Source organism: Corvus hawaiiensis, chromosome 9 (assembly GCF_020740725.1).
Source record: "Corvus hawaiiensis isolate bCorHaw1 chromosome 9, bCorHaw1.pri.cur, whole genome shotgun sequence".
NCBI classification, from domain to species: domain Eukaryota; kingdom Metazoa; phylum Chordata; class Aves; order Passeriformes; family Corvidae; genus Corvus; species Corvus hawaiiensis.
Genome location: NC_063221.1, coordinates 24,769,323 through 24,795,764, shown reverse-complemented (window position 1 = coordinate 24,795,764; position 26,442 = coordinate 24,769,323). Strand labels below are relative to the sequence as shown.

The window sequence follows — 26,442 nt, the reverse complement described above, 5'->3', positions numbered from 1 at the left end:
TCTTCATCACATGTTCCTGCCTCACGACGTTTCACCCTCATCTCCACCCTTTCCCATCCCGCATCCCGGCTGACGGCTCCCGCCCTCCTTCCCTGTCTGCCTCCCCGCTGCCGGCACTGTGAGCCGCATCCCAGCGCCGACCGGGACAGCATCTCCCCAGCAGGAGCGCGGGGAATCCCGCACCGCGCCGGCTGGCGATGCCGGGTGTCAGCCGAGGGCCGGCTACCGTGGCAGCTTTGGCACGCCTTTGGCACGGCTTGGTGGCAGGCAGACGGCAGGCAGCTGCCGGGCCACACCGCTTCCTTGTCACCGCTATGTCTGCCAGCAGCAGCCCCCACCGAGCCTGGTGGGCGAGCGGACAGAGCGGGTCCGCGGCGGGCGGCACCAACCAGGCCATGCCCCGCCGCGCCTCACCGCCCCTTTCCCCGCCCGTCCCACCCGCCGGGGGCGGGACTCGAACCCGCGGCCCTGCCCGCTCTCGGCGGCCCGCGCGGGGCGGTCCCGCGGCGGCCAGTGGGAGCGCGGCTTGCTGGCAGGCAGGCGGGCGCGGCGCGGCCGGAGCGGCCATGGCGCGGGCGGGGCGGGCGGCGGCCGTGGGGCCGGGCGAGCCGCCGCGGGGCCGGCGGGGGAGCAGCAGCCGCGGCCCCGCGGAGCGCCTGTAGCCGCCGCCGGGCCGCAGGCTGGCGAGCCGGGGCGCGCTGGCGGCGGCGGCGGCCGAAGAGAAGGAGGAGGAGGCAGGCGGGAGCCAGCCGCCGGCCGCGCCGCCGCCCCACAAGAGGATGAAGAAGCGGAAGGAGCTGAACGCCCTCATCGGCCTGGCCGCCGACGGCCGCAGGAAGAAGCCCGCCAAGAAGGGCTCGGGCCACCGGCTGCTGCGCACCGAGCCGCCCGCCTCCGACTCCGAGTCCAGCTCCGACGAGGACGAGTTCGCAGGGGCGCGGGGCCGCTGCGGAAAGTGAGTCCCAGGCGCTGCGCGGGGCCCCTGCTCGGACAGGTCCTGCTCCGGCTCCGCGGCGGGGCTGCGCTGCCTTCAGCGGGTCGGGTTCGCGGCTGGGGGGCTAAAGGGGGTGTGCGAGGCTGGGGACTGCCAGGGGACACTCGGAGCTGCACTGAGCGTGTCCGACCCCGTAGGTTGCCTGTCTGGGGACAGAAGTATCATCGAGTGACAGAATAGCTTGGGTTGGAAGGGACCGTAAAGATCATTAGTTCCAACCCCCAGCCATGGCCAGGGACGGCTCCTACTGGACCATCCCCTGGCTTTTGTCTTTTTCTCCTGTTTTGTGTTCACCGCAGCGCAAGTCCTTGTGGACTAAACTCGGGGGCAAGCTCCTGGGGATGCTGAGCGCAGTTACTAGTGTGTGTGCTCAGCGTGGCACAGTCCTGCGAGCTGGCGCAGTGCTGGCTTTCTCGGGGACGTGGTGTGCTTTTGCCAGTAAATAAGCTTTTCAGTTAAGTAACAGCATTAATAATGGGCCTCTGTGCATACCTGAAAGGAGGCATGTCTCAGGGAACCTTGGGCTTTCACAATTTAGAACGCTCTAGAAGTACTTGTTGTAACATTGTGGTAATACCTTGTCTTAAAGCGTGTTTTCCAAACTATCAAGCAGATATGCCTGACATAAGTTTATGTCAGCAGAGCAGGATATTTTAGTAACAGAAACCTGACAGCTGCTTTTAAATATGCTGAGGATCAACCGAATAGAGAGTAACAGCCCTGACCTGACTTCATAGCCTTATTTATTCCTGAAAACACTCTGTTAGTCCTGTCAGCCAAAATGTGTGCTGTTACAACACTGTCCCATACTTTGCTAGAACAGCATTTAAAATAAAACTTTTCTAGGCACTGCTGTATATTCACAAGCTGTTACTTTGTTTTCTGCAGGGGAGACTACCTGCGATGCTGCAGGTTCTGTTACCCTTTATGTGCGTTTGTCATTCTTGCTGCTTGCGTGGTCGCATGTGTTGGCTTAGTCTGGATGCAGGTGGCTCTCAAGGAGGATTTGGATGCAATAAAGGAGAAGTTTCGAACTAGTAAGTATGAATGTAGCTACTATTGCACATTTTCTTTGGGCAGTATGAGGAGCTCTAGTTGCTTGCCTGCTCAGTCAAAGTCTGGAAGTACTGAGCAGACAAATCACTTCTGAATTGAGGAATGCTCTGAGCCAAGAACACTGAGAGTTGGTGAATCTAAGGTGAATGTTAGATATTCTTGCCTGCTCTCTATCTTCTGAGGAGCAGGCACACTGGACTGGGTGGGCCTGTAGTTGCTTGCATATACATTTCTAAAATTCCTGACTTTGGTCTTTAAAGTGCTCTCTTCCAAGGAAAAACCCTATTAAAAAAATTCTGATCAGCCCTGTCAAAGCAGTCTAGGGAATTCGGAAAAAAAATAAAAAGAAAAAAAAAAAAGAAAAATTCTTGTCTTGAACTCTTTTAAAAACCTCTGATACTTGCTATGGAGTTACTGCAATTCGAATGTTGCTTCAGTACTATATTTTCCCTCTGTATCCTCTGAATGTTCATCTTGCTTGCATTGACCTGTTCTTGTTCAACTTTTACGTCAGGTTACGAATAGTGTAGAGTTAATATGTTTAATACTTCGAGGTGTGGAGTTAAGGTGAAGTGTTTTGCTTGTAGGGCTCAGGTTTTCTCTCTCCATGTCAAGATTGCCATGCCAAGATTTCAATATAATAACTTCTGTAGAGCTGAGGTATCACAAATGCTGATGGAATGCATGTATGGTATGCTCTTGGTTCTCTGTACCTCACCTCTGGGCACAAGATGTGTTTTGGGGCCTTATGTTAGTAGTTTAAAATCCTATGTATATTGAAAAAGGTCAGCAAAGGTGGTGTTTTGCTTGTGGTAAAAGAGGCATTGAGAAAGTGCATGTAGAAATTCATTGTTGTTGGTGTTTAGGTGTTCCTGTTCAGGCATGGGAGGTGGGGAGTTGTCTGCCAAGGTGGAACAGGCTGGCTGGGTGTGAGAGAATTGCTGATAGATGTGCTTTTGTATTAATTGATACTGGACTCTAAGAGTTGGCTGTAGTTGCTGTCCACCAGTTCTGGAGGATACCTTCAGTTCCAGGTGCTGCTTTGTGGCTGTGAGTGTTCCCAGCAGCTCTGCAGTGGCTGTTTCTGTGTTCTGGGTCAGCAACTGCTGCTCTTCGTGGACTGCTCCCCTTTAAGGGTGTGCTGGTGGTAAAAGTTTTGCACGAGGACAGCATTTGTTGGCTTTGGTGTAGTTAAGTTTCATCATTCCTGTTCAACACAGACCTCTTTGTTAAAGCAGCTGTTCTCCCTGAGCGCGTTCTCCCTGTCTGGCAATTACAGATGGGCTTGTTTTCTTCTTAATAGCTCTGACAGAAGAGCTGTGCATTTAATGCTTTGTCTGGTAATAAACGTGTCAGATTTCCTTGCCAACATAATAGCATGCCTAGGAGTTGGATGGCAGCCTCATAATGAGGCACAGCATTTAAATACTACGACAAAAAAAGCAGGCAGTAAGAACAACCTGGTTCCAAAAGGTAACATTTTGCCGTGGTGAAATGTGTGGGTGAACAGAGAAACAAAGGCAGGTGATCCATCTGTCATACAACAAGTTTGGAAAAGGAACCTTTCTCTGAATCTTCCAGACTTTTTTCCCCATAAGAACAGATGTTTGTGGCAGTATTTGTTATGTTCTGCCATCCTTTGCATGAAGTGAGTATGGTATGAGTGCTTTTTATAAACAAGACATCTTTGCATCAAGTTTGTTTGGAATAGGAGGAAGTCATGTCGTGTTTTCCCTTCAGCTGTCAGTAATGATGCTAAGAACACGTGTGGCATTTAACCTTCCTAGTGCTGCAAAAAACTCTTCAAGCAGAGTCTCACTGTACACAGTGAGAGGGGCAAAACAGAAAATAATTTGTCTGTGAGAGCCTATGAAAATGAGATTTAGTGTGAACTGCTTGTGTGAAATGCACTATTAGCTCTCAGTCTGTTTTGGCTAAAACACACCTTTCAAGGTCTTACCCCAAAGTGTTGTTTGTACCTTGAGTGAAGCAGTGCAGATTACTTTGCACCTAAAAAGTTCTTTTAGCACTTGTTTCAAGAGAAGTGAGGTGGGTTTTTGAAAATGCACAGCTTTCCAGTTTTGTGTGTTTAGGTATCCACTCCACAGGCTTCTCCTTTTGACTGGAGGGGTCACACATGGAAATTTGTTCTGCTAGCTACAATACGCAGAGGTCCCACTGCTCTTGGCAGTCTTGTCTGAACGATGGCTGTTTGTTGTGGAGCTTTCCAGTGATGCCTTACAGGTTGGAGGTGCAGATTTTGGAGAACTCTGTCATCTCCATCTCAAAACCTTTGCTTATTTGTTTCTCAGACCTAGGGATTTAGGATTGCCTCACAGCACAGCTAAACAGCTTAGTCACTGCAGATCTGGAAGAGCTGCATTTGTGAGGCTCACTGGAATTGCTTTGAGCTGCACGTTTCCCCCTTCTAGTATTAATGGTAGTAATAACTGACTTTATTTCCAAGGACCTTGTTTATTGATTTGTTTACCAACAGGCATTAATGTATAAGCTTATACATTATTTTTTCAGTTGTCTTTCTGTCACACAGAGCAACTAATTACATTAATCTCCCTGGAATTCGCTTCATTGTCAGCAGTCCCTCTGCAGGCTTGAAAAGGGCACTGAGGTTCATTTCACCTGCCTCCTTTGCCCTGGGACTGTTGGCAATTCTTATTCACAGGCCCATTACTATTTCATGTTCCCCTGTGGAGGTAATGCAAAATAACTGCACTAAATAAAGACCTACTGAGGATGCCAGAATGACAGGACTATGCAAAGTGTTAAATTTAGTACAGTCTCTCTGGGTTCTCTCTGCAGATATTGGTACTCTTAAAACAAAAAAGAGCTGTCATTCTGAGCAAACACTGAATCCAGAATTGGCAATAAACCTGTATGAAGAAACTGTTATTGCCTTCTTTCACTGCTGTAGATGTTGCTGTTTGTAATTTGTTTTCTGCCTTTCACTGTTGTTTACTTGAATTTTTGTTTTGGTTTGACTTTTAAACATATTTAATTATTTTTTCATTCTTTTAGTGGAATCTAATCAAAAAACATCATTCCAAGAAATTCCTAAACTGAATGAAGATTTGGTGCAGAACCAAAAGCAGCTAGAACAAATTGAGACTGGAGAACTGGGGCTGAGTAAAATTTGGATAAATATCACAGAGATCAATAAACAGGTGAGAGGGGATCAGTCCTTGGTTTTGAAAAGTAATAAAATATTCCATTCAATTTTTTTAATGGAAATTAATTTTATCTAAGGACTTCTGTGACCGTATACGTCGCTCTTATTTTTAAAGTTAAAATAGAATATAAACCTCACTTGAAACAAGCAAAACCCAGCTTGAGCATGCAGCTGGGCTGGAGATTGATGACAAGAGGAGAAATTGCATAACTGGTGGAAAGAGTTCAGGCAGAATTTAAAAGAACCCAAGGACTGTGCAGTTCTTAATTTTCCTGCCAAATAGTTGTGATGTTTATGATGAGAGATTTGACATTTCAAATTTCTGAGAGTGTTTTGTAAGTGTGGAAAAGAGTTACCTGACTCAGAGCAAGCTCCTGTTGCTGCAAACAAAGGCCGGATGTCCTGTGAATATAAAACCTGCTAACACACACTCGGCCTCTGAGCTGGTGTAAATCTTGGCACTGTTGATGGGGCCAGAACTAAACCACTTACCAGAGAGCTCTTTGCTCAGCTGCTCTATTAAAACACACTTCAAGTGAAGCATCCAGCAAGGCTTTTACTGAAATTTCTGCCCTGGCGGGTAAAAGTTCAGAGCTGCTCACAGTGAATGGTATTGAGAGGTGTGTGGGGGGAACTCTGCTTGACACAGGTGCTCTGGTTTAATTTGTTAGAGTACTGAGGTGCCTGCTCAGATTGATTTTTCTTCAGTCCCATGTGGTGGTTAAGTGCTTACTGGGGCACACCTAAGAGTTTGATTTGCTTTCTTTAGCATCTCACTGTTTTAGCCAGTTATTTAGGCTCTTCATGAGACTTTTAAAAATGCTCTTATCTGCACCTGGGTGTTAAAGATACTTGCACATGGTTCTTGCAGGCCCTCAAGTTACCTCAGGATCTGGTTACAGTCTGAGCCAGATCTTCGGGGGATCAAAATTTTCTCTGTTTCTTTATCCATGAATTGTTGGGATGTGCTGCTGGGAATAATCTCAGCCAGTGTTCACAGCTGTGGAGCTAGGGAGTCTGCATGCCAGCTGATCAGCATTGACCTAATGTAAAATGAGGATCTTTTCCTCAAGTTGCGAAACAACTTTGTTTTTTAACCAGAAGAAAGTGAATTTTAGTCTCTCTTCCAGTTGTGTAGTAGAGGGTTGGAGTGGTAGGTGCAACTTCTTTCCCCATCACTCAGCTGGAGAGGTTGCATGGCTTTGCTGGGTTTTGCCAGGTGGGTTTCATTGCTAAATACAAAAGTGGGTGATGGTTTCCTCCATGTGAGGACTTCTTGCACAATTTTTTAAGTCTTTCTTGGGCAACAGCCTCTCTCTGAGGATGAATGTAAAACTGGCAGAGGGTACCTTCTTGAAAAGAAGGGTCTTCTATGGCTCTCATTTAAAAAAAAATAAATAAAAACCTGCTCTTTTGCAAGAGACAGAATATTTTTAATGCAGCCTACACAGGACTTCTTACCTAGTGACAGGGGTGTGTACATGTATAATTTTGTATTGCCTTATGTTTTAATATTACACATCAGTATTGGGGAAGGTCAGAATCAGGATTATGTCACCTAATTCTAAGTGTTCTTTTTTGGTTTTAGATATCACTATTGACCTCAACAGTAAATCATCTCAAAAACAATATAAAATCTGCTGCTGACCTGATTTCTCTTCCCCTCACAGTAGAGAAACTTCAGAAGGTGAGTACTGTAAATGTGGCTATCACTAAATGTGTTCTGTGTGTTAAGCTGCAGCTGGGCTCTTGCAGGCAGCAGTGACAATGGGAGCTGCCTGAGTTGCAAGGAATATTTGCTTCTCTTGTCTTTAAAATTTGACTTTATTTATTGTATGGTCTTGTGATAATGTGTGGCAGGTAAAAAATTTAAAGGCCTTTGTTTATCCCTTTTGGAGATGTATTTGTTTGTATTATACTGTCCCATGTGTACCCTGGAGCTGATCTTTCTGGTTACTTTCCTTCAAATTGCTAATCTTAATATAATGTAAGATACTTGGAAAAAGTCTGTCTGCAGTTTTATAACTGCATGCAAATAGGTGGTTTGTTTAGCTTTTTTAATTGGAAAAGGAAATGCATTGCTTTCTGTTAATACAATATCTTACTGTGTGCCTTAGCTGAGCATCTTTTACCAAAGAACTGTCCCATTTATTTTGGTAAAAAGAATGGCTTGTTGAGACTTGCAGAGCTCTTCCACGGCAGTTCTGTTTATTTAGCAATAAACATTTATATTGGGCTAACACCTAATGTTAGCAGTAAACATTTATTGGGCTAACACCTAATGTTAGTCTAGTCTTTGTGGCGTTATGGGTTTCCACATCTCATTTCCTATCCCTACAAAATTAATGTGTAATCAACAAGCTAGTGATATGCAAAGCAATGAGTGGTTTGGCTGATGGGGCTGCCAGGATTTATTTTTCTGGGAGGAGTACAAAGCTGTTTCCTAAGCTCCTTATTTGCTGCTGCAAGCAGGCTGGATTTTCAGAGTGTCCTGTCAGAAGCAGTCTTAAGGCATGTTGTTTATCAGGAGTAGTGTGGCAGCAGGACCAGGGCAGTGATTGTCCCCCTGTACTGGGCACTGGTGAGGCCACACCTCAAATCCTGTGTCCGGTTCTGGGCCCCTCAATTCAGGAAGGACGCTGAGGTGCTGGAGCGTGTCCAGAGACAGGCAGTGGAGCTGGGGAAGGGTCTGGAGCACAAGTCTGATGAGGAGCAGCTGGGAGTGTTTAGATTGGAGAAAAGGAGGTTCAGGGGGGACCTTATCACTCTCTACAACTCCCTGAAAGGAGGTTGGATCCAGGTGGGGGGTCAGGCTGTTCTCTCAAGTGGCAAGTGATAGGACAACAGGAAATGACCTAAAGCTGTGCCAGTGGAGGTTTAGATGGGATAATAGGAAAAATTTCTTCACTGAAGGGGTTTTCAGAGAGTGGAGCAAGCTGTACAGGGAGGTGCTGGAGTTGCTGTCACTGGAGGTATTTAAAGGATGTGGATAGGAGCTTGGGGACATGGATTAAGGGTGGACTTGGCAGTGCTGAGTTAACAGCTGGACTCAGTGTTAGAGGTCCTTGCCAACCTAAGTGATCCTATGACAAGGCTGCGTTTCTTATGTAGGATTTGGTTTTCTTGAGCCTTTTTCCTTGTAGGTACCATTCCTGAAAATACAGATGCCTGCTGGTGTTAAATCCTGAAGGATTACTGAGGGAGTTCCTCTCAGACTGGTTCATACTGGTGAAGGGTGCTGAAGGTGTCCTGAGGTCCTCCAGGGCAGAGGTTGCTTTGGGTATAATTTGCAGTTTAGAGTGCAAAGAAAGTTCCAAATTCTTCAAACTCCTGTGCATATTTTTGTGGCAGCCTGCCTGCAGTTTCACTAACAAAACATTGTGTTCAGCTGATTGGTACTTTGAGACAGTGCAGTTGAAGGAAGGCTGAGATTTCTGTCATCTTTTTTATTGCAGACTGTAGCCAACATAGGTAGCACCCTTACCAGTGTGGCTCATGATGTTGAAAATATACAGACTGCTATTGAGGAATACAAGAAATCCATAGAAATACTCCAGAATGACGTGGTAAGAAAAATGCTTTAACACTGCCTAATATGAAGCAAGTTAAAGAAATGCTTGGAGTTGTGCCTTTTGCCTTTGAAATACTTTTGAGGTTTCTGTGGGTTGATGCATTAATTAGTTAATCTTCTAATCCCTGTGTGACATCTCCTATATGGTACCAAGTTTGTATTTCTCCGGAGCCAGAATTGTTCCTTTCTACTCTTCTTATCCTGCATATTTTTGCTTCCTACTCCACAGATACGGGGGCTTGAGAGATGCTTCTGTGTGATGCAGGGTACTGCTTATGGTAGCTGTCTGCACTGTTTTAGGTTTGGGGATGTGAGAAAATTGAGATAGTTTGTTGGTTGAATTAAGAATCCATATCAGGATGAAATTACTGACTGTCTTTACCAGACACTACTCACTGTATTTATCCTGACCTCTCACTTGGGGTTGACAAACTGAGCTGGTAATTACAGTTTTTCAGCTAAACTGCAATTCAAGAATTCTTGCAGATAAAATCTAAATTAGACACGTAATAAGGCTTGATTCAGTCAGTGGGTGCTCTGAAAACATTGCAGATATGGCAGTGTGTATGGTAGCAGTGAATGTGTATCATAACACTTCATTAAATGGAGAATGGTTAATTAGGAGGGTTTAATGAAAATAAATTTGGACCTTATGTGTTTGAAAGAGAAAACTATTAGCCTAGTTAAAATACTGCATGCACAGCAGCCCTGAGTGACTGTAATTGTAGCAAAACATCCTTAGCTCCAGTCTGCCACTTATTAAGCACTTATTCACAGGGATTTTGTAACACAATTTTCTACTTCTTTCCTTAGAAGGAATTAAAACAGCTGCCTTCACTTCCCTCCACTGTTGTGCCAAGGACTGAGGGAAATGAGACAGAATACTGCAAAAAGGTATTTTTCTTCCTTGCATAAGGGATTTTGGTACAAATGTCATGGATATGTAACTTAGCCATGTGTTTTGCAGTACTGTAGTGTGCAAAAAGTATGGTTTTTATCAATACAATGCAGATAGCACGCTTTAAAGCAAATCATAAGGGTATTTTGCTGTAGTTTGTTCCTGTGTATGTGCAAACAGGAGAATGCCTTGTTCTGAGAGTGGATTTTTTCTGTGTTCTGACTGGGTGAAGAGTAAAAAGAGTGAAACCAATATCTGACAAATTATAGGTGTGCTTTACTAAAGTAAATGAAAATAAGTTAAAAGCTTTTAGTGGAGTGGATTTTATAGCAGGTACGTGCTAATCTGAGCAAACTTGGGAGTGGCCTGTACGGAGTCACCCTCAATGTAATGAGGTGTGGAAAGCAGTAATTCAGCAACAACAAAAAAAAGGTTAATGTGTAGGTGTTTAGCTGAATGGGTTGGAACAGAACGACTGCACTTAACTTACATCTAATACAGTCAATATCTTCCTCAAAAATGAATCCTGTATATAAATATGCCCAGTACATGCTTTCTTGGGGAAAATCATTGTTGTGCTTACAAAGCTTGACCTGGAAAATGAGATGAATAGGCTTTCTGTGTTCACTGGCACGGCTGAAGTGATTACATTAGCAACAAAGAGGTTAGCCCTGGGGAAGAATCTCAGTTTCAAACGTTTAGAAACTTGGAATAACTTTCTGGAACCTTCCAGCTGGATGTTTTCAGTGATGTCAGTGGAGAGTTAAACTGGGTCAGTTATGTTGTTAATAGCAGGAGTTGCTGCACAGGTTGGGTAAACTGACACCTGCTGTGTCCATATTTCAGGAAAGCCAGGCACTGCATGCAGCTTTGGAACAGCTAAATAATACTGTAGTGGTGTACCAAAAGTTGAATGACATCAAACTTCTAAATGTGGATTCAGCCCTTGGCAACCTCAGCCGGAAAGTGACGCTGTTGGAAAACTCCCCCCTTGTTATGAAAAATCTGGACAAAAGAGAGAACTCGTCTACCATCATGGTAAGAGGTGGCTCAGGGTGTCTACTCAGGCTGCTACTTCCCTTGCACTGCAGATACAGCTTTTCAGACCTAACTAAAGAAAATATCAGAGTGAAACTTGAGATACTTAGGAGTTCATTATAAAAGGCTGGAATTTGTTTCTGAACAGATTAAGAGTGTCTCAGAAGCAGAATTTTATTTATTTTCTGCAATATCTACAGGAAAATGTCCAAAACACTGTGACATTTAAGAGCTGGGTGGTTGCTTTCTGAGGCAGGATCACAAACTGAGCTATGTTTTAGGAATCACTCTGGTATAGATCTGTTAAGCCACCCTGAGGAGCTAAGTGGGGCTCTGCATTTGTTCAACAGTGCTTAAATTCTAAAAGAAAAACAGTAATAAAAAAACCTCCTAAATAAGTTCGTAAGTTCTTCCAGTGTTTTCTGTTTGCCACACTGGGGCCAGTCTGTGAGAACGTCTTCTGTATGTTTAGCAATAAAGGAACATGATGGCATTGCTGAGGTAAATTATATAACCCATTTTTATGACTTCATGTTTATTCTACAGTGTATCTGCCCTGGTCTGTCTCTGCTTCACGTCTGCCAAATTTGAAGGAAAGAAACTCTGTTGTAGAAAATAAAAAGCACATAAATAAACTCTGCTCTGTTTTTTCTGAAGGGGAATGATGCAACTACCTCTCCAAAAGTGGAAAATGAAGATCAACTAGATAGTGAAACTGAGTCAAGTAAAAATCTGAAGGTAAAGTAAGGAAATACAAATAACACTGGATTAGTAGAGCATGTAATTGTCTTTCTAAAGATGTTTTAAATGGACCTTAATTGAGCAAAGTTCTGCAAAGAGGCACTAGTGGAGTCAAGGATGTGCTGGAAGCCCCTCTCAGTGATGGTCTTTCACTGGCTGGGAGTGAGTTTAACTGAATGGCCAAATTGTGGGCTGGGGATAGGAGGGGATGCTGCTGAGTTTAGTTTCCATCTGCTGGAAAGAAGGTGGATGAGTGAACAGGCTGCACTGTCAGTTCTGGGCTTGCATTGATGTGAACTCAACCTGTCATCTGGAATGTACCAATGAAAAGAGTAAGGGAGCTGCAGATTAAAAAATGTGGGCCTTTTACTTGAACAGAGATACAGTGGCTCCTACATGAGGGTTGCCACTACTTGCAGACAAACCTTTGAAACAGCTAAGCAGTTTAATTAATGTATAAGTGCTCACTCCAAGTGGGCTTAACTGTTTTATATTACAGTTTTTCAGTGTCTTGCTCTTTTCTGTAGGAAATACAGAAAGTAAAAATCAGATTCTTTTGAAATGGGTGTATGCAAAATAATTGCCTGGTTTTCAGGTTGAGGTACTGATTCTGTTGTTTTCCTACAGACCATGTAAATTTATTCATTACATCATCCCATAGATTCTTGTATTTGTTTGTTGGTTTTAAATCTTGTTTATAATTTTAAACTTGATCAGCCTGGATACCTCTAAGTCAGTCAAAACTGCTTACACATTTTAAATTACTACTTTTGCTGATCTTCTACATTTACTGAAGGGGTGCATTTTAAGATATTTTTTTCTGTACATATGCAGGAAACAGAAACTAGAGATACTCAGGTATCAAAACTAAAAGAGACTCTTCAACGGATGAGTGCTCTCACAGGCAAGCCAGAAAATGACAGACCCATTGAGGCATCAAAGAATGGTAAGAATGTCTTTTAACAGTAATCTGTAAACCTGGATGTTCCCTTTGTAATTCAAAGAATAACTAATTAAGGTGGATAATTCAGACTCTTCCTTAAGATTTTGATGAAGGCTTTTTAGTTAAAGCAGTAAGAAACAGGTGTTTCTAAACCAGAAAGCTGTATATGACTCCAAAAGTTGGAAGGTGACTTAAAATGTATATGGCAGGATTCCTGTGGATCAATAGCTGGTGTTTGGCATGCAGTGATTAACTGTAGAACTTTATACCCAGGAACATCTGGCTTTGCTTTTTCAAAATGTAAATGTATCATAGAGGAAGGTTCTCTGCCTCTGTGCTGACTTCGATTCTGCACTTCTGCTGAGCATCAGATTTTTAAATATTTCATTACAATAGAACTGTGCTGCTTGTTCATTCCAAGCAGGAGTTTGGAAGTTTAGACCTTGCTGTTAGGGAATGTTGATATTGATGAGGTGAAAGCAACCCAGGTGGGCAGATGTCATTTGCTCAATGAAGCTTCTTCAGCACCCTCAGAAGGGGGAGCAGAAGACACTGCCAAGTCATTCTTTGTATGGGAGTTTACAAATACACACCTCCTAGTCCAGAATGGAAGATGAAAGCTGTGTGACTGTCCTTTCAATTATTGGTAAAAGGGGACAACACCACTCCCTTCTGAAATACTGCAGCATTCTTATCCCATACAGCTACTGTGATAAAAAAAATTAAAAAGTAATTAGTTTCATTGGATTTTTGTTTGGTTTTGCTAGCTGTAATTCTGTGGAATTAGTAAGACTAATAGAATTTGTTCTGTAACAGTTGAAAGTAGTCAGAGTACTACAGCAAAGCCCACAGAGCTATCAAGGGTGGCTTCAAGGTCAGCTGGTGACAACACAGAGAGGAACGGGCAGCTGAGCCATCTGTCCTTACCAGGAATTTCCAGCATTGAAGGTATGTCCTTTTCAGGCTGACCTTTTCTTCTGAGTATTTCATGTAAATGTTTAGGAGAGGATAAGTATAAACATTTTGGGAGATACGAGGTCAATTTTAACAGCTTGAGGACTATGGGCTTTAAAAAAATCCCAGCAATTAAGAAAAAAACTGAAAAGAAAGAATAGCATGTAAAAGAAAAGAAACTGAGATTTAAGCAGGAGTGTGCATTGTTAGTGAATTATAATTGTTTTGAGTACCCAAAGTATTGCATCGAGTGCCCCAGAGAGTGGGAGAGAAGTCAAGGGCAGAATTAACATGCTGAAGGAAAAAGAAGTAGCTATGAATGTGTATGTTCTGGGGCTTTTTTCTTTTCTGTATTTTTTTTTTTTGCAAGAGAACACTGCCTGGTCAGATGAATGGTTTCTGGATCTTGCTGTTCAGTCTCTTCAGTTCCTGAAAGGGCAACTCTTTGCATCAGGAAGTGAATAGACACTTTTCCCTTTATATCATCTGTCCTGTTGGTATAGCAACTGTCATTCAGAGCTTGCTTTTGTGGGGGACAACTGCATCTGCATGCAGTTAGTGGCTGTAAAATGGGCTGTTAGCTGTGGCCAGAAATAGGGATTACTTTCTTCAGATTTAGTGTAATTTAATCCAGAAATGTTCATGCTTTTTTCTCCTAAACTGTTATCAGCAGCTTGTGACAACATAGGAGGCAAACTCCTCACTCAGGAATGCCATGTGTAGTTACTGGGTAGTAAGAGACAGGGCTGTAAAACTGGGAAAGCAGCTTATAGGATATTCCTGTGTACTTAAAGGAGCTGTTTCTCAATCCTTGTTCTCTTTGCAGATCTTCAGAAACTGTTCAAAAAAGCACCTGCCGATGCTGATGGAAAACTCTCATACCAAGATCTTCAAAAGCTGCTTGGCTCCACAGCCCAAGAATCCCAGAGCTTTAAGGAGTTTGACACAGATGGAGATGAGAAATACACGCTAACAGAACTGAGATTAGCACTAGGTGTATAGGGTATATGTTTAGAAATGTGATATTGGTGGATGTTACTGTAGCTAAAGGAAGCTACAGGACATGAAAAGCTATGGCTGCACTTTCCCAGTGTTTTACTGATCTTTGGAGCTAAATTACTGTACACATAGTCACCTCTTTTTTTCAGTTGCATTTATTGAAAAGAAATTTACAAACTTATATGTCGATAGGACATAATATTGGGACTTTGTTAAAATCCAGGAAATTCCCAAACTTGGAAACATTTTCCTCTCATTATTTCCTTTTCAAGGGAGTTATTGGTTATAACTTAAAATGTGTACATACTAAAATAAAACTATGGTTTTATATTTCACTGAAATTTGCCTTAAATTAGAGAGCTGCACTTTATGTAGAGCAGAAGGAAAATCTGTCTTGTGAAGATGGGCTGCTTCTGCTTGTAAATATTTGAGATAGAGTAAATTATGCATATTTAAGGAGAAGTTGTGTCAGGGGCTGTGTTGGTAGTAAGCTGTTTATAATGAGAGACTGAGCCTGGAATGCAGGGTTAAGAGCTTCAGCTAAATTTCTGATTTTGACTAAGTATATCCATGAATAAATTTGGCCTCAGTCAGAGGAAAGCTGGAGGGGTAAGTCATGCCCATCTACAGCAGGATGTATTTTTAAAGGGAAGAGTTGAAAATGTTTTTATATCATGAGCCTACAGGAGCAATTAACTTGCCAAGTGCTTGGGTTTTCACTTCAGCGTTCTTTAGGCTTCGCTGTGTTGCATTCAGATTATATTTTGTGAGATGAGCCTGTCTATTTATTTTTTTTAAATGAACATATTGAATAGCTTTAATAGATGCTTAAGAGGTAAAAGGCTACAGTGCAGCTTGCTGAGCAGCACCTGAGCAGGTCATGCCTCAGCAGTGCTCTGATACACTCCGGGAGTGTGAGTGGGTGGGAAGGCCCAGAGGAGACTTGTGAGCTCTTTCCTGACTGTTGTGACCGTGATCCCTTCTTGGTACCTTTATTTTTTGTCTTCTTTCCAACAGAAGGATGTGAAAAGCTGTGTAGGCATGTGCAACAGCATCATCATTCTGTACTGCCACATGGTTTGTAAGTGAGGTTTCCTTACTACAGAGGAACTTAAAGATCTGTTTATAGTAGTGGATCTAAACACAGTGTATTTATTATGTTCTGGAACATAGAAAAATGACTTTCGCAGAGGGGATTCTCTCTTGCAGGCTAGATCAGGGCCAAGTTGGGTGATTTTGCTCACAAATATCACTGATCTTGTTAAGTTTTTTGCATGATTAGTGAGTTGCCCAGCTCGCTGAAACATCAGTTTATGAGGAAGTCAGTTCATAATTGTTGACTTTTATGTAACTTTAGACTGGATGTTTTATCATTAATTGTATTTTGGAAGTATGAATCAGCAAAGGAATGTACAAAATGGAGCCCTGTTACCCATTTCCTAGGCTTCTTTCACTGTTGCTCTTCTATCCTGTTTGGGTAATGCAGATGCCACCCAGTACCAAAATGCTTTTAATGTGACGTTTGAAAATGCCGTATTTCAAAACAAAACAAAACCAACCAACCTGGGCTTTAGAGAGGACAAGAAGCCAACACGTGCTTCTTGCCACTTCCCATACCCTTTTATACACTACTGTATGATTCCTTAACCAAATAAAGAAAAAAAGCAATAAAATGTAACCATTCTGATATTTTATTTGTACATACTGTATCATAGCCATATGCCAGAGTTTGCAAAATATTTTTGGAAGTTTGTTTGTATGAAATTTAACTTTACCTTAAAATTTAAAAGATTATGGTACTGCCTTGTGAGTCTTTCAGTGTTTTGTTTTGTTGCAGTCTGCTTTACTTTTAGAAGGCTCTTCAGCAGCAGTAGTGAAAATGCCAGCTAGACCTGATGTGTGCTGTTCCACTGCCCGTGTCCTCTGCCTGTGCCCAGGGAGCTCAGCCCACGGCTGCTTCTTCACTTGCATGTCGAGGGCACAGTCGATGGCTAAGTGCTGTGGTCACTTGTAGGATGGGCTTGTGCTGCTGTCAATTAGACAAAATCCAAGTGGTACAGTGGTCTCTTCTGTGCTGCAGGCTGGGAGCACCGGTCCCATCCCTGCGAGGTTTCTGCTACGCCACCGCTCTCCATCCCGCATGCTTCCAGAAGCCCTGACGCCAGATGTGGGCAGGGTTACTCTCCGGTGTTTGATGAAAAGCCGTGAGTGTAATAAATAAATACACTCATCCAAATCAGTTCCCTCCCCTAACTCGTGCGGCTGCTGGTGGGGTACCAGAGGGGCGGCTGGATGCTCTGGGCAGCGAGTCCTTCAGGAAAAAGCTATGTTTGTGTGAAATCAAAAGCAATGAAGCGCTGAGAGCGAGCTGTAGCAGGAACAGAGCTATGAGCCGCCGAGCCTTGCTGTTGTGCCGTGATTCCTGGTACAGCTTTCGGGCTGTACCTGTGGGTTTGGGTGACCACTGTGTACCTCCCCCTGCGGTTACCGACCTGCGCGGGGAGCGGGGCCGTGCCCACCGCGCTTGTTCGCTCCGCGGCGCTCTATCATGTAATGCGACTTTTACGTGTCTCAATAAAAGCTCCTGTCCAGTGTGCGGCTCCGGCTGGTGCCTGGCAGGGGAGGTGGAACGGGGCGGGCCGGGGCGGGCTGAGGGGAGCGGGAGCCATGGCGGGGCGGGCTGAGGGGCGCGGGCCAGGGCGGGCTGAGGGGCGCGGGCGGAGCGCGGGGCGGGCTGAGGGGAGAAGGAACCATGGCGGGGCGGGCTGAGGGGAGCGGGCGGAGCGCGGGGCGGGCTGAGGGGAGAAGGAACCATGGCGGGGTGGGCTGAGGGGAGAGGGCGGAGCGCGGGGCGGGCTGAGGGGAGAAGGAACCATGGCGGGGCGGGCTGAGGGGAGCGGGCGGAGCGCGGGGCGGGCTGAGGGGAGAGGGCGGAGCGCGGGGCGGGCTGAGGGGAGCAGGAGCCATGGCGGGGCCGCTGTGCCAGGGCTGGGGCCTGGGGGCGGCCCTGCGGAGCCGCGCCGCGCTCCGGCCGCTCGGGCTGCTGGCACCGCCGGCACGGGGGGTGCTGGGGCCGGCAGCGGGAACGGGAGCGGGATCGGGATCGGGAGAGGCGGCGCTGGAGGAGAACCCCTTCTACGGGAAGTACCGGCACAAGATCCAGGAGCTGCGGAGGTGGGCCCTGAGGGAGGCGGCGCAGGAAGGGGGTGGGCGGGCTGTGTTTTGGGAAAAGGGAGTGCTGGGGGAGCTCTTTCTTCGAGGAGGGGTGTCGTTCTGTTTTAGCTTTTCGCCCTCATGAGAAACTCGATTAGTTTAGGCCAGTTGCCCTGAAATTCACATGTGGTCGGCACCAGCTCAGTGAGGGTCGTCTCCCAAGGTGGTCAGCTTGATAAGAAATAGTTTTGCGAAGATGAAATTAAAATTTTAAGTTAAGAGCATGAATCAGTATCATAGTAAACATTTTAAAAGGCCAAATGATGTTAATCACCCAGCACTGCTCTCCACCTTTGGAAACCACTGGAGCAGGCGAAGAGTGTTCCAACTTCTAGTCTTTTGTTGTATTGTAAAGGAGGATTTGAATAGAAAAGGAGTAGGCAGAAGTTGGTCTTATTTTAGGTGTAAGTCCATCTGCTGGCAAGGCCACAATGGGAACAGCCCAGAGAGGAATCATGGGTTTGAATTATCCTGAAAAAGGTGGGTCACCTTACTTAGCAATAGAAGTAAATGAAGCAAAAGACTTCATAGGCGCTCACAGAGCCATGGAATGCCTTGGGTTGGAAAACACCTTCGAGATCAACTGCTTCCAACCCTCCTGCTATAGGCAGGGACAATTTCCATTGTGACAGGTTGCTCAGAGCCCCATCTAACCTGGTCTTGTTGGAATCCAGTGCCAAAAACAAATCCAAAGCCTTGGGTCGTAGGAGATATTGTGAAACAGCTTTCACAGTTTCTTAACTCTGCATTGATTTTTCCTGTTTATTGTCATAATTAAAAACTTAAGATTATTTAAAAGCAAACTGGAATGTTTTAGTTATATGAATTTATGTCCAGTTGGACAAGGAGCAGGGAGTTAGACTTGGATGTTCCTTATGGGTCCCTTCCAACTCGAGCTGTTCTATTGTTCTGTTGTACTGTTAATAGTCCCTTTTCCAATTCAGGTCCAATCCAGATGTGTTTGAATCCCGTATGGAAAAAAGAAGTGAAGTGAAAAAGCAGCCTGTGGGACATTCCAAACAAGGAGAGTTTATCAGATGCATGGAGGAAAAGGCAAGGCCAGTTTTCTTTGTAAATCACATACATTAAAGCTATAATGTTATTTATATGGGATCAGCATAATGTTACAAACTGGAAGCATCCATATCAGTAGGAGTCCTGGAATTTCACTGTCTGATTGCTAAAAGCATTGTACTGTATTCCTCTGTATTATTTTTTAGACTGTAAATTCCCTGCTTGAAACGTTGTTCAAGTTTAATTAGCTCCAGATTAGTTTGGCCAGAGGAGTGACACAATCCTGCATTCATCATTTTTTAGTGAATGCAAGAAAATTGTTCAATTATATTGTATCCAAAATGCATAATAGTTTCCTTTTGACTAATCCTTTCTGGCCTTGAAATTCATAATTCACACTAATCTTATTTACTTCACCTCATCAATCACTTATTTTATTAAAAATACACTGCAGTGATCTTCAAGTATCTTGAGCTCCCACTCAGGAGTTTTTGGCAGCAGGTAGGTTAGGTGTGGCAGGGAAGGCAAATAAATGGTATTAAAGCATTAGCTGTAAAACTAAAGAAGGATGTTTTCTTGCAGGCAGAAGGCTTGGGCAACAAGACATCAAAGGGAGGATTCACAAGGGATAAGGTAAGGGAAATGAACCTAAGTGTTAGGAGGGGGCATTGTGGCAAGGCAAGGGTGTGGATTGACTGTATTGCCACAGTCAGTGCTTCAGTCAAGAACACTTTGATATAATCCTGCTGTTCCTTATGCTGCATTTCAGTGTAAGATTTTAGTTTACTGTTGGGATCATGTTCAACCTCAAAACTCCTGGCATTCTGGGTTTTTATTATCCTGTCCTTTCTCTGTGACACCCTGGAAGTTCCTTCCAGTTGGGGGATCTGTTCTGAACAATAAATGGAAAGGGTTAAGCTGCTTTTACAGCATGAAAATACATTTGCAGTGATCAGCCAGCCCAGGGACAGGGGAATTCCCTTTCACATTTTTTTATTTTGGTAAAGTCTCAGTGTAAATCTGCCAAAGAGCACGCGTTTGAGGTGGCTGAAGGCAAAAGGCTGCAGCTCCTCTTGCAGCTTCAGCAGGGATCTGCACAAGTGGAGCAAAGCATGTGCTGTGTCCTGAAAGAATCTACTCTGCCTCTGTGTGAATTCACGTCTCAGTGTGTTGCTGCTATATTTTACTTGGCAATTAAAGGGACTAATTAACACTATAAATTGAATTAAGTTCCTTTAGGTTGATTTTTTTTCTCTGTAATTGCATCTATTCATTCTGGATTCCTACATGATCACAGAACTGCCGTCATGCCAGATTCTTTATGCTTTCTCTTGCAGACACTTGATTCAATTCTTAATGTTGAGATGGTGAAAGAAAAATCAGCAGGGGAGATAACACAGGTGACGGATTTAAATTTAATAAACTTTGCTTCACATCTGTGCTTAACAGTAATCTATGTGTAAGGATGGAAATTTTACTTAGACTGAAAAATAAAACGCAACTGTGGATGTGTATTTATAAAAAGCACGTTCACATGGATATCCATTGGAGAAGATAAAGTTTTCTCCATCTAGGTGAGTCCTTTTAGGAGGTACTAGGAGGTACAGGTACACTAAGGTATTGCCATCCTGCTGTGGTGAAGAAAAAGACTGTCGACACAGAGGAGCATTATGCAAAGACTTGTCTGCTGTTGAAAATGTTTTATATGTTCTTTATTAAAAAAATCATCACCACCACCACCAAAAAACCCCAACCAAAAGTCATTAGTGTGATGTAAGAAGCACTTCTGATGGTTAATAAATACTGAGCCACCTCTGAGCCCACTGCAGATTTCTTTTACCTGGTTGGAATCTGTCGTTTGGCACAAGTACTCTGGAACCTTAGGAGAAGTGTGTTGCATTAGCAGGAAAGTCAGGCTTGATTGAAAAATGACTTCTCAAAGTGCTTACAAAGGTTAGTTGACATTTCAAAGCATTTAACACTACTGCTAAATGCTGAACTTTAGCTGTATCTCATCTTTGTTTTCTACAGATTTGGAATCAGTATTTTTCTGCAAAAGACACGGTTTATGCTGTTATTCCTGTAAGTAGTTCCCCTGTAGTTCTGCACTTGAAAAGCCAGCATGCAAAGCTTTCCAATGGTGATTCTGCTGCTTTTAAAATCAGTCATTAAAGGAAAATGAGGTTTCAAGAAAAAATTTATTTTCTGGGTTGAGTGATTTTACTGCCCCAAACAAAGGCTGTTGTTTCCAGAAATGCATATCCCTTTTTTTCTCACTCAGAGGAGTTTCAATAAATCAAGGGCCTTTTTCTGCACACCTGGCTGGAATTGCCAGGTTTATTTTAATACAAGCATCCAATACTCTTCACATGGCCCTAGTGTTTAGAAGCAGCATTTATATTTTTATTTACTTTTTCTCAGAGTTGCTTGTTTCTTTGCCCTCTTCCCTGCAGCACAGGCAGCTGCCTCAAGGTTAATGTGGCAGTCCTAGAGCACTTGGCTGGTAACTTGCATGTGGCTAATCACTTATGACTTACTTTCATATATTTACAGTTACTGGCAGCACTGCCTTTCGTTGAGATTGCAGGGTGTTTTCCTGAGATAAGATCATATTTCTTACTCCTGATAACTTTTCCAGATGTTAATGGTTTTTAGTTTGCATTAGGCTGAAGGAGGCTTTTTTCACTTTGGGGATTTCTCTTTATTCTTCAGGGTCATTCTGTGATTGCAATCTCTTAAATCTGTCTTTTCACAACTGTGTGTTTCTTGAGTTCTTGAAACCTCATTTAGATCTGGGGTCTGATTTGTAATTGTATTTGGCCCTTTGAGCTGCAACTGAATTCAGTGGGAGGCAGTATTCTAAATGTGTGATGTGCTGTATGCTCTGAAAGTGGAAGTGTGGGATTTGAAGTCAAGCAGCTTCTTGTTTCAGTTTTCCCAACATGTGGATGTTGTGAAAATAGTTTGACTTGCACATTTACTGTAGCAGAGGGCCAGAGCCAGGGACTCCAGTTAAAAAGATGTAGGTCTTTCATTAATGGGGCTGGCACTGTGCTTTGGTGCACTGTTTTAGGAGGAGTGTTGGAAGCTTTTTAAGACTTCAATGCAAACCAGATCCCAGGCACATTAGGAAGCAGTTCATGGTGTCATCGAGGGGAAAAAAACCCTTTGTCTTTTGCCAGAAGCTTTCCATTGGCTGGAAGAAAGGCCTTGCATAATTCTCCAGTGCTCAAAAGTACACACAAAGGAATTTCTTGTTGATGAATGGCATATGTTTTCTTTCCTGAACACCTGAGAGTAGATATTAATATAGTGCTGGGAAGCAAAAAAAAATTAGGCAAAAGATTTGGGGAAACACGGAGAACATGTGAATGAGATTGCCAGGTTTCATCAGGGCTGACCAAATAGGGTTGTGGTTTCAATTTAAACATAAGCAGTAAATATGTTATTGTGTGTATATATGGGCTGCACTTTTATACTGAAGAACAGATGACAATGATGTAAATCCACAATTTGGAGCCAGGGTTGTGTTGTCTCGCTCAGCTGTTGACACTACATGATGCAGTGGAGCAATTACTGAAGGAGGATGTAATGTAAGCCTCAGGCTTGGGGCCCCCATATCCAAGGAATAAAGCTCTGGATCCAGGGAGCTTGCTGTTGCATCTTAGAGACAGCCTTGTTAAATTGGGATACTGATGACTTTCAGGTAAATAAGAACAAAATTCGGCTTTCCACGCATTCATTGCCATCTGTCCCCGCAGTGGGACCTTCTCCAGGCGGAAGTTGTACCCACTAAAGGTTAATGAGGTGATTGTGAACAACTCTGCATCCACGTTTGTGTTATGAAAATTGAACTTCTCTTTCTCCTTCCCCAAAGGCAGACAAGTTTGATTTGATCTGGAAGAGAGCCCAGAAATGTCCATCGGTACGTACGGCAGTGCGTGGTTGTAGAGCTGAAATGCCTCTCCTCTTCAAACCTAGCCCATAAACTTTTGATCCTCCTGTGTTCATACCCATTGTATCAGCCTGATTAGTAAAATCCAGGTGTTCAAACACTTGTCCTAGTGCTCAGATAAAGCAATGGCTATTCATATGTGTTGAACAGTTTGATCTAGATAGAAGAGATGGAGGGTTGAGAGAACAGCAGCACAGAATCTCCCAGGGAATGGAAACTTTACTGGGTTGATGGATTAGTCCTACCTACTTCACTTGCCAAGAGCAAGATCAAATGTATCTGGCTTCCTGAGCTACTTGGAGATGGGGAAGTTATTTATAGCCTGAAGTGCACTTCTGCACAGTGCACTGGCATTCAGTCAGGTATCCTGCATGATTTTCTGCTCCCATGTTGTCCTTCCCTTGGTGTGGGAGAACAAGCAAGTCTGTAGCCTCTGGAGCTGGATAGGCTGTAAATCTCTAGAGAGAAGATGCTTGCTGCCTGTTCTGGAGCAGCTGATAAAATGACAGGATTAAATGCTCTGAATGCTCCTTACCTTTTATTTGACCATTTCTGCTGTTGGTTTTCAGGGTGAGAACAAAAAAGTCAGGGTCTGAATGTTCTCCACTTTCCTTTTTATGTCTCAAAATACTGATAAAAGTATTTGCCAACATATTTTGTAATGAAATAATAGTGATAGGCTAATTCTGCTTTATTGTGTGCTTTGAAGTCTGGTTCTTGCTGTTCTCTCACCCCTGGTGGGGCAAAGAAACCCTTTTTTCTGTTGTGGTTCTGTTACTAAAGCATTAATGCTGGAGGCCAGTGTGACACAGGCCTCATTTTGTTCTATGGAAGGGAAAATTGGTTTGGTTTTTTTATCATGTCTCTGCAGTTTCTGTATGCTTTGCCAAGGAAAGAAGGCTATGAGTTCTTCGTGGGGCAGTGGTCTGGAACAGAATTACACTTCACTTCCCTGATAAACGTTCAGGTGAGTGTTTGAGATAAAAAGTTCAAAATTGACTTAGGATCCAGAAATAGATAATATCAGCATATTGCAGTATGTGGTATTTGCTAAATAGTTTAACCAACAGGTTGTCTAGCTTAACTTGAAAAGAATTATCATTACAAAAGCTGTTATTAATTATGGTTTAATTGTACATTAGTTACAGGTAAAATAGTAAAATCATGGGTGTTAAATGTCTTTCTAGTGTAGAAGAGAATGAGGTAGAAATTCAGTAGTCTCAAAACAGGAGCAAGAGCCAAGCTTTTTAGAATGGTTTGTGCAATCTACTTAAAATAGCAGTAGATGTTGTGAGATGAAATGTCTTTCTAAAAATCGTGGGTTCTTTTAAATGCAAAATGGTCTTTAGTCAAGGAAAAAAACCAACCTAACTCTACAAATCCCTTATTTTCTATAAATACCAAGAATAATGAACTTCTAATTAGAGCTGACCCTTAAGCCCTGGGAAGTAACTGCCTCTGTGGCAGTTAATGTTCAAATTTTGTAATCAAGCACCCAAATCGGCAGTGGAGGGAAGTTTTTTATGGGATGCTGACAGGTTTCTTTCTCTCTTTCAGACCCAAGGTGAAACTGCTCCAAGCCAGTTGGTCTTGTACCATTATCCTGATCTGCAGAAGGAGAAAGGGATAGTACTAATGACAGCAGAAATGGACTCCAAGTTCTTGGTAAGAGAAGTCTGCTCATTGGCTTCCTTCATTTTACGCTGCAACTCCTCATACAGTTTTGCATTAAAACCAAATTACAGTGAAGCCTTTCAAAGACCCTTTGCCAAAGAATGGTCTTACTGTCTTTCTTTAACCTAGTGTACTTAAGGCTAGGGAAAGCTAGAAAGGAATCATCAGTCTTTGGTGATTTCAGTTCATGCATTCTTTTTTTTTAATTTGGGTATAATAGTTGATTGTTGTAAAAGAACAAAGCTTCTGTTTTTCTTACTAACAGAAGTAAATTTAAATGAAAGCTGTTGGTACCTACAAACAAGTTAAAACAGTGTTTTGAAGCTTAATCCTATTTGTCAAAGCAGGAGGCTCCAGAGTTGCGTGTTCAGTTTGTGCACACCTGTGCTCTTTCCCTCTGTGTGGGCACACCATTATTGGCACATCTGTACCAGTGCCTGGACTGGTGGCACTGGGCACTGTAGTAGTGGAACAAAATGATTAAGATATCCCTCCTCTAACTGACCTCCTGACCCCTTCTGAAACAATAACTGGAGTAATTGGTAATGCTTTTCTTTTGCCCTGTTGGATCTCTGAGCAAACAATGAAACTTTGCAAGTAGGTCAGCTGTAAGAAGGAAAAAACAAGGACTTGTTGCATCTTAGAGTGGGCAGTGATCACAAAAGACACACTTGACCTCTGAGGCAGATGCACAGCAGGAGAGTTGCTAAAACACACGGTGCTGAAGTGTTTAAGTAGGTCAGGAGCAAGAGAGAGGTGGTTTGTTAAGAGATTTGCTAAACTAACGTGGCTTGGAGTTGAGCCATGTGGTGAGCAGGACTGTGGCCTTCCTTTTGCAGGGGGACACTGGCACAGTCCCACCCTGATGGTAACAGCTCTGTTCTCCCTCCCAGGTGGTCCATGATGCCCGGTGCTTGGCCAACCAGGTGCAGCTGTTCTATGCCACGGATCACTCTGAGACCTACGGATTAGTGGAGACCTTCAACCACAGATCCAGTGAATTTAAATACATGTCAGTTATAGCAGAGCTGGAGCAAAGCGGGCTTGGAAGAGAACTGAGACCTGGGCAGGTTTCTGACAAGTCATAGAGCCTGGCCTGTGGTGAAAGGAGCCAGCAGCAGGCAGGGGGTCCTAGGAGGGGTGGTCCTGTGTCTTCTGTTTTACAGCTTGGATTTGGCCACAGAAAGTCTGCAGACATCCTGGGAGAGTGACAGTCAAGCCTGTCTGGCACTGATGCAAGATGAGGACGTGGGCCATTTGAACAACAGTAACTAATTGCCAACAAATGGAGCCCAGTACTTCAGTGTAACTTCATCAGAAAGAGCCATTTTCCCTGTCCTGTGACTTCCTGCTGCCTGCTGGATTGTGGAAATTGGAAATAAAGTGACAGAAGGGGAACTATGTAACGGGCTGTACTGACATCAGGACAGAGATGACAACCAGTGTTTCTTCTCAGTAAACGCATTTTGAATGCCCTCCACCATTATAATTGCATGGTTCAGTGCTTTTTAATCTGTGTGGAATTCATGCAGGCTTGTCCATCAAGAGGAAAGAATAGGAGCAATGCTCTAAGACAGACACCTCTTTGTTCCTTTGTGAGGTGTCTTACACAGATATGTATTGTGGTCTGAGTTTTTCTCAGGATTAAAAATACAGAGTCACTAGTTTTGTTCTGGGAATTTTCTGCTTCTTAATTGATATATTAATTGTATCCTGTTGCTATGCTTCTGTCTTTGAGATGTTATTTTTGAGCAGTATGAACATGGTTTTATTTTTTTAGTATATTTTTAATACTGTAGAGGAATCATTGCCTGTTTTATGGGATTATTTTTTCTCAGACTGGCATCTAGTCAGCCAGCTCACAAATGGTATTTGAAGGGACAAAAAATAACTCTTGTTCCCACTTCAGGAAAGGCACTATCCATAATAAAGGAAAGATGGACTGGCACAGTGACAAAGAGAGAGAGAGAGTCACCAGCTAGCTTCTTGTTTGTCAAGTGACAGCTCATGAAAAAAATATGTTGCTATGAACATGCAGAGCTGCTTTAATACAGCAGTGTTGGTAGGAGCCTGGCATTACAGACTACAGCAGGTTGGGGGTTTTAAACCTGCCCCCAGCTAAAGAATCCCAAAAGATTCACACTTTGAGCTTCTCTTGTGTTCATTCCCAGCAGAGGCAGGCAGCACGTCCACGGACAAGGACAC

At 43.5% G+C, this 26,442-nt stretch overlaps 2 protein-coding genes across 2 annotated transcripts; both read left to right on the top strand.

Annotated features, from left to right (window-relative positions):
• Positions 1–688: 688 nt before the first annotated feature.
• Positions 689–16,977, top strand: EFCAB14 (EF-hand calcium binding domain 14). Its single transcript, XM_048313099.1, has 11 exons — positions 689–955; positions 1,883–2,031; positions 5,087–5,232; positions 6,826–6,924; positions 8,693–8,803; positions 9,622–9,702; positions 10,553–10,744; positions 11,402–11,482; positions 12,320–12,431; positions 13,245–13,376; positions 14,209–16,977. The coding sequence occupies exons 1-11, from the start codon at positions 780–782 to the stop codon at positions 14,382–14,384; spliced, it is 1,455 nt and encodes a 484-aa protein (XP_048169056.1). The 5' UTR covers positions 689–779; the 3' UTR covers positions 14,385–16,977.
• A 349-nt stretch (positions 16,978–17,326) lies between these two features.
• On the top strand, positions 17,327–25,901 carry ATPAF1 (ATP synthase mitochondrial F1 complex assembly factor 1). Its single transcript, XM_048312694.1, has 9 exons — positions 17,327–17,555; positions 18,539–18,647; positions 19,191–19,241; positions 19,946–20,008; positions 20,640–20,690; positions 22,486–22,533; positions 23,435–23,530; positions 24,121–24,228; positions 25,131–25,901. Exons 1-9 carry the CDS (start codon positions 17,347–17,349, stop codon positions 25,323–25,325), a joined length of 930 nt encoding a protein of 309 aa, XP_048168651.1. The 5' UTR covers positions 17,327–17,346; the 3' UTR covers positions 25,326–25,901.
• Positions 25,902–26,442: the final 541 nt, after the last annotated feature.

Bases quoted from the DNA above. Each gene is read 5' to 3' on its own strand.
- EFCAB14 (XM_048313099.1), top strand. From the start codon at position 780: ATGAAGAAGCGGAAGGAGCTGAACGCCCTCATCGGCCTGGCCGCCGAC. The intron at 9,703-10,552 runs GTATTTTTCTTC...TCCATATTTCAG, and splicing joins AGACAGAATACTGCAAAAAG to GAAAGCCAGGCACTGCATGC. The intron at 11,483-12,319 runs GTAAAGTAAGGA...GTACATATGCAG, and splicing joins AGTCAAGTAAAAATCTGAAG to GAAACAGAAACTAGAGATAC.
- ATPAF1 (XM_048312694.1), top strand. From the start codon at position 17,347: ATGGCGGGGCCGCTGTGCCAGGGCTGGGGCCTGGGGGCGGCCCTGCGG. The intron at 17,556-18,538 runs GTGGGCCCTGAG...TTTCCAATTCAG, and splicing joins AAGATCCAGGAGCTGCGGAG to GTCCAATCCAGATGTGTTTG. The intron at 20,009-20,639 runs GTGACGGATTTA...TGTTTTCTACAG, and splicing joins CAGCAGGGGAGATAACACAG to ATTTGGAATCAGTATTTTTC.